The following is an 8091-nucleotide window of genomic DNA, read 5'->3' on the forward strand; positions in this document are numbered from 1 at the left end:
ATGTATATGCTAGTATCAAATGCATTCATATTACATTTACAATAAATGTGTCTAAAAGAGTCCATTACTTATTTTGTAATCTGAATGTTTGATCATGTTGATGTCTCCCTTTTTGCTCATAAGTACGTACACATATTGTTTTGGTTTTTTAGGGGGGGTTGCTGTATTTAACATTAGAATTTTCAGTATTTCATATTTTGGCAAGCACTAATTTTAATTTACCAAATATACATATGTAGTTTGTCAAAGATAATTCAATTATTCTTAAAATAGCCATTAATAGATGACCCTGTATTGGTTAAATCATATTTTACCAGGTTTAGATTATCCTACATATCATTCAGTCAGAAACAATCTTTATTCAGAAATCAAATTTAAATAAAATGCTCCGCAGGGCGCAGCTTGATACGACCGCAGAGGTCGAACCCTGAACAGTTGGGGCAAGTATGGACACAACATTTAAGCTTGATACAGCTTTGCATTTGGATTGTGATTAAATATTTGACACAGCATAGGTTTCTGACACAGAATGAATGTGGTCTAAGAACTTAAAAATTTTAAATTGGACATTCACCTATTATGGTCCAATATCCAAAATCTAAATACATGGTTAGATTCAGCATATCAAAGAACCCCAAGAATTCAATTTTTGATGAAATCAAACAAAGTTTAATTTTGGACCCTTTTGACCTCAATGTGGACAAAGTTGATAACGGGGCCCAAAAATCAAAAATCTAAATACATGGTTAGATTCAGCATATCAAAGAACCCCATATATTCAATTTTTGTTGAAATCAAACAAGTTTAATTTTGGACCCCGATTTGGACCAACTTGAAAACTGGGCCCATAATCAAAAATCTAAATACATGTTTAGATTCAGCATATCAAAGAACCCTAAGAATTCAATTTTTGTTAAAATCAAACTAAGTTTAATTTTGGACCCTTTGGACCTTAATGTAGACCAATTTGAAAACGGAACCAAAAATTAAGAATCTAAATACACGGTTAGATTCGGCATATCAAAGAACCCCAATAATTCAATTTTTGATGAAATCAAACAAAGTTTAATTTTGGACCCTTTGGACCTCAATGTGGACCAATTTAAAAACTGGGCCCAAAATCCAAAAACTAAATACACGGTTAGATTCAGCATATTAAAGAACCCCAAGAATTCAAGAATAAAACCCCATTGAAATTGGTCAAGAAATAAGCAATTTATAAGAAGTATCTTCTTTTGCACAGTATTGTGCAATTAAATATTTCTTGCTATTGCGCAATACTGTACAATTGACAATTTCTTGCTATTGCGCAATATTGTGCTATTGGATATTCTTGCTATTGCGCAATACTGTGCAATTGAAGATTTCTTGCTATTGCGCAATACTGTGCAATTGAAGATTTCTTGCTATTGTGCAATACTGTGCAATTGAAAATTTCTTGCTATTGCACAATACTTATTATATAATAATTTACACATCCTGTTTGGTGTGTATCTCCTACCATATCATTATTATTTGCGTTTTAATATAAATCTGAAATAACCAACTTAAAATGGAAAATTTTAAAAGAAAAAAAAAAGGAAAAGAAGAAAAAAAATGAAAAAAAAAAAATCCCCCCCCCCCAATTTTTTGAACCCCCTTATGATTCATCACCCCCAAACTCAATCCCAGCCTTCCCTTTGTGGTATGGTACCTTGCAGTACAATTTCAGAGAGATCCATACACTTGAACACAAGTTATTGTCTGGAAACTAGAAAAATGTGTTTTTTGGCCCCAAATTCCTAAACGTGTAGGGAAATTACCCCCAAACTCAAACCCAGCTTTCCCTTTGTGATATGGAACCTTGTAGTATAATTTCAGAAAGATCCATACACTTACACACAAGTTATTGTCCTGAAACTAGAAAAATGCTTGTTTTTTGCCCCTTTTTGGCCCCTTATTCCTAAAATATTGAGGCAATTACCCCCATCATCAATCCCAGCCTTCCCTTTGTGGTATGGTACCTTGCAGTACAATTTCAGAGAGATCCATACACTTGAACACAAGTTATGGTCTGGAAACTAGAAAAATGCTTATTTTTGGCCCCTTTTTGGCCCCCAATTCCTAAACGTTTCGGCAATTACCCCCAAACTCAATTCCAGCTTTCCCTTTGTGATATGGAACCTTGTAGTACAATTTCAGAAAGATCCATACACTTACACACAAGTTATTGTCATGAAACTAGAAAAATGCTTGTTTTTTGCCCCTTTTTTTGCCCCTAATTCCTAAAATTTTGAGGCAATTACCCCCAAAATCAATCCCAGCATTCCTTTTGTAATATGGAACCTTGTGATACAATGTCAGAGAGATCCATACACTAACACACAAGTTATGTCTGGAAGTTACAAAAATGCTTATTTTTGGCCCCTTTTTGGCCCCTAATTCCTTTACTGTTGGTACCATAACCCCCAAAATCAATCCCAACCTTCCTTTTGTGGTATTGAACCTTGTGGTAAAATTTCATAGAGATCCATACACTTAAACTAAAGTCAGAGTGCGAAAACCAATGTGTCTTCGGACAACGACGACGACTACGACGACGCCAACGTCATACCAATATACGACCACAAAAATTTTTTTTGCGGTCGTATAAAAATTGCTTGAAATTAAAATTTAGGTCAGGGATACTGGTTTCAACAAATAATAACATCTAAGATATAAATAAACAAGAATGTGTCCATAGTACACGGATGCCCCACTCGCACTATCATTTTCTATGTTCAGTGGACTGTGAAATTGGGGTAAAAACTCTAATTTGGCATTAAAATTAGAAAGATCATGTCAAAGGGAACATATGTGCTAATTTTTCAAGTTGATTGGACTTCAACTTCATCAAAAACTACCTTGACCAAAAACTTTAACCTGAAGCGGGACAGATGGACGGACTGACGAACGAATGGTCGCACAGACCGAAAAACATAATGCTCCTAGGTGGGGCATAAAAATAAATGGAAAATGTGTACATGGGACACAGACAATGCCCCCCGCTTGCATATAAGGTTATAAAAGGACATAATTAGAAAACTGTAAAAGTGACGCCACCCAAAATCGAACTTGATATGTGTTTTGTGGTAATACCGGTAAGATTTGTGTAGAAGTTTCATAACATTTGGCTGAGGCAAACTAAAGTTAGAAAACTGAAACCAATTTCGGGACGTACAGACGGACGTACAGATAGGGGAAAAACTTAATGCCAATATAAAAATATAAAAAATATATATTTATATATTCTGTATAAATAATTCTGCTGTTGGGAAGGTTAACTGAAACTATAATGTTGTTACCTCTTCAAACAATTTCCTGTCTCCAGGAAGCCTCTTAGATGCTAATGTCTTGGTCACATGATGTAAGACCAGTAAAGCTTGTTCTTGTGTATGCTCATCGTGACAACGTACTGCCTCAAACAGCACTGGTAGTAATCTTGACCAGTTTCTAGGACAGTCTACTCTCGCTATCTTTGCAATCAATACAGCTAACTGTAAAGCTATCTAGAAATGTATAAAATTTCAGCTTTTGAAGCAAATAAGTCAATTTGTACGTTTTTAGCTTGATTAAACATGTTCAATATAACAATAAGGAAATGTGTATAATTGTCAATGAGACAACAATCTACCAAAGACCAAAGGACAAGTGTAAACAACAACTGTGGATTTATTTATTTTCTTGGTTACCAATTTTTTGCAGGTTGAGAAAAAAAAGTATTTTAGTGGATATTTGATTTCAAATTTTGTGCCAAGTTTGCATTCTTAAGGAATAACTGTAATTCTTTTTCTGTCTATGAAGAAATAACATCAAAAATGTGGTGCATACTGAATAACCCACATATTGGTTATTTAAAAGTGTGCACCACATTTTTTAGGTTATTGTGAAAAGACAAAAAAAATATTACAGTCATTCCATATAATTCAATTCTAAGTTCCATTTTTTAGGAGTAAATCATGAATAAAGCATTGATGACGTCACGTTCACATGACAAAATTATGTCTATGAGCTGATAGACAAAAAGCTTTCAGCCAATCAGAAGACGTGTTACATCCAAAATTAAATTATAAGGATATAGAAAAATTGTACTTTCTTAAACATTTGAATTTGTTGTTTACTTTTACCCACAAACTGCACCAAAATTGGTGTACCACGAATGACATTGAATCCCCAGTAAAGGTCGCAGTACAACCTTTGACAAACAAACATTTGTTTGTACTGACAGAGTCAAAGTTATTACAATATGAATATAAAATTATAGTAGAGTTAAATAATATGATTATATGCATTAAGTAGTTAGTAAACTGTTTGTTTCCTTTCAGTATAATTATAGATAGCTGAATAACTGTTTATATATTTTTCAGAGAATTGGCAAGAGGATTACGGTATTCCTGAACTCATTATATTCATGTATTAGTTATCCAAAATTAATTATACCTGATGGACAGGTTCGTTGAAGTTGGAAATAAGCCTCTCTTTCAGTAACTCTTTTTCTTCCTCTTTCATGGCACTGAAAAATTATATGATTTTATTTTATTCTATTTTATTATAAGAATAAAGTTAATTTTCCAGCTCAACATGCTCAAGTAGTCTTTTGTTTTAGCTCATATGCTTGTACTAGATCAGCATACAAATAAATACTGGTCTTGCTAGCTTAAATAATAAGATCATTTGACACTTCATCATACATGTCATAGTAGAATTGAAAGTCATGAGTCATCTTTAGGATAAGTTTTATCTCCCTTTATTGAATCAAATATTGATTTTTATGAAACTCAATCAAATTGACATAAGCTTAAATGTATGTTTTTTTCTGCATAAAATAAAATCAAATAGTGATTTTTATGAAATTGAACCAAATGACCAAACGCTTTATGTACCAAGGCAAACACACATTGTACTACATGTATGTTCCCTGCATTATCATGTGTAACTCTAGAAAATGTCAACAAGTAAAAGTCATGACAGTTATAACCTGTCGTCATTTGAACTTTTTTGAAAAATGACTCCCTCTAGTGTTAAAGGCACCAATAAAACAGCTGTACATTTTATGTACATTTTTTTATTTCTTAGACTTCACTTACTTAGGCGCTGTTTTTCTCCAGTATTTCTCTACACCATTCTTACAATATAAGACTGCTAACCATCGTACATTTACATCTATACTGTGGTTACTAAATATCTCCTAAAAATAACAAATTATAATTTGTTCACAAGATCCACTCAAAACAAAAAGCACTTGGTTTATATCTAGTATTTTTATGAACACTTCTTTAAAGGCCTATTTTTTTTTATTTATACCAAAGAAATTCAACTTGTTTGGAATGAAAAGCTCCTTGAATGAACAGCACACACATACAATGTATGCACATTAGTGCATGATTCCAACAATATCATATTGAGACTTCTAAACCTTTATGAAATTCATCTAAACACTAAACCTGATCAATTGGACACAATTTTTAAAAAATGCCCTCAAATTAATCATTTTCAAATATGAGGTCTGTTCGGGAGGATATTTTTTTTACTCTGGTGCTATCTTTATATGTAAATCGCTTCATTAACCGAATACAATGTGTAACATTTTTCTATTGAATCCATGACAACTTACTTTAACTTTCAAACAGCTCGCCCCATTTATGAAAAAGCGTTTCATCCGCTTAATTTGGGCCTACCAAATTTCCCCACTTATGAAATGTAGACTAATTCTGATGATTTTAGGCCTACCAACTCGCCCCACTATTGGAAAGAATTTTAATTCCCAAAAATAAAGGTCTGCCAACCCGCCCAACTTATGAAAAAAAGAATTAAATCTCACTGAATTAAGGTTTACCAACTCGCCCAACTTATGAAAAGGAGTTTAATCCCAATGAACAAAGGTCTGCCATCTAGCCCCACTTATTGAAAAAGTATTAAATTGTACTGAATTAAGGCCTACAAACTCGCCCCACTTAAGAATTAAATGAATTCTGATGAAAACCTTAGGAGGGAAGGCATCTTTTTTTTACTTCTTTTATTTTGGTTGAAACAAAGCAGAAAGAAGTAAGTATTAGCATTTCTGTGAAGTATGACCATGCAAGACCCTCATTGGTAGTCAAGGTTGTTAAACACCCCCCCTTATTGGCCCCTACTAGTAGTCGTATGATGTTAATTATTGACCACTGTAACTGTTTATGATGTTAGTTTTCTGGTAACCATGGTAACAGAAAATATAAAACACTGTTTTTATTAATATTACAAGTGTTTTTTGTCTATTGTTATTTTAGCAGTATAGTTAGGGAGATTGTGTATATTAAACTACTTTTCATATGTGGGGAGAGTTGACAGGCCTAAATTTAGCGGGATGAAACTCTTTTTTATAAGTGGGGTGAGTTGGATATCGTGAATGTGGCAAGTTGGTAGAAATTGGGGCGAGACGATTGATATTTCGGGCGATTTGGCAGTGGGGCTAGTTGTTTTGCTTCCTTTCTATCTTCCATAAATGTACAGGTGAGAATTGAATTTTAGCAATCAGCTACAGATCTTCCAGCAGGTATTTGACACAAGTAATATTACAGCAGGTGATAATCATGATAATTACACTCTGACATCTTGGTGGATTCAGACATCTAAAGTAATATGACTCTATCCCTACAGCACAACAATGTATGCATAATTTTATAGTCCTAATTATTTATTGCATGTTTTATGAAAAATAATGTTGGGACAAACACAGAATATTAATGGGGACATACATGTACAAATACCAGAAATACTGAGAGCAAAGTAGGTGGCCACACAATAAGTTTTGTTATCTTAAATAATTACTTATACACTCGCAGGAATCACCTGACTCAGGGTTGCACTAATGACAGGACGATTGCCCGGATAGTGACAGGACGATTGACCGGATGAGATATAAATAGTCATAACTTTTTTGTTATTCGGTAGATTTTTTTAATATTTGTAGACCTTAGAGATATTAAACCATATTTTATGAAAATAAAACAAAATAAATGAAAAAAAATATTTTTGAGCAAATAAAGTTGACCGGACGGATTTCACACTCGCCGATATACGCTATACATATATTCAACTGGTCGAAAACACTAATACTAATACTAATACGAAATTATAAACTTTATAGTAAACAAAAATGTTTTTCTGCAAAAAAAGTTGACCGGACGGTATTGACATTCGCCGATGTACGCGTTGATTATATTGAACTGTTCGACAAAAAGTGTTTATATTTTTTTTGTTTTACAATATTTTTACATGAAACTAAGAAAACATTTTTGTTTACTATAAAGTTTATATTTTCGTATTATATATTTATTATTCTCACAGATTCCTTAATTTCATCGACAAATATTGTAAAACAAAAGAGATATTAACACTTGTTGTCGACCAGTTGAATATATGTATAGCGTATATCGGCGAGTGTGAAATCCGTCCGGTCAACTTTATTTGCTCAAAATATTTTTTTTCATTTATTTTGTTTTATTTTCATGAAATATAGTTAAATATCTCTAAGGTCTACAAATATTAAAAAAATCTACCGAATAACAAAAAAGTTATGACTATTTATATCTCATCCGGTCAATCGTCCTGTCACTATCCGGGCAATCGTCCTGTCATTAGTGCTTCCCCCTGACTCATAATAAATTAATCACATACCGATAAAACTGAGTAAAATCCAGGATGAATTTCCCAATCCTGCAACTGTTTTTCGGCAGGTTTCAAAATATCAGCATTTTGACTACAGGCATTGTGTAGTGCTTCAAGAACTGCTGTACTAGGATTTGTCATTGTCAAACTATAAGTTATCAGTCCGATCTGTTAAATTATTATGAATGTGTCAACATTGCAACAGACGATGAATATAAAACAACATAATTTCCTCCTTTACGTTTGTGTCATTCAAAGAGATTCTTATCAAAGAAAAAGAACATCAGGTTTTACAAGTAACATAACAGAGGTGTCTTTAGAAGCGTGTTTATGCCAAACTTCGTGTTTCTGTCATACAGATATTTTCGACTATGGGCGCAGCCATTTCTTTTTAATGCGGGACAACTCGGCCCGCGGCCCGGA

The 8091-nt window shown here is 33.2% G+C and overlaps 1 protein-coding gene across 1 annotated transcript in view; it reads right to left on the reverse strand.

The window, feature by feature from the left end:
- Positions 1 to 8078, reverse strand: part of LOC127735112 (importin-11-like) — a 45344-nt gene extending 37266 nt beyond the window's left edge. Inside the window, exons 1-4 of the mRNA XM_052245199.1 lie at positions 7678 to 8078; positions 5106 to 5206; positions 4459 to 4531; positions 3324 to 3527 (exon numbers count right to left, since the gene is read on the reverse strand). Of these exons, the coding sequence (XP_052101159.1) occupies positions 3324 to 3527; positions 4459 to 4531; positions 5106 to 5206; positions 7678 to 7809 (510 nt within the window). The 5' untranslated portion in view covers positions 7810 to 8078. The remainder of the gene's footprint in view (positions 1 to 3323; positions 3528 to 4458; positions 4532 to 5105; positions 5207 to 7677) is intronic.
- Between the last annotated feature and the right edge of the window lie 13 nt (positions 8079 to 8091).

The sequence above is a fragment of the Mytilus californianus genome, unplaced genomic scaffold (genome assembly GCF_021869535.1).
Source record: "Mytilus californianus isolate M0D057914Y unplaced genomic scaffold, xbMytCali1.0.p SCAF_3, whole genome shotgun sequence".
In the NCBI taxonomy this organism is placed as follows: Eukaryota; Metazoa; Mollusca; class Bivalvia; order Mytilida; family Mytilidae; genus Mytilus; species Mytilus californianus.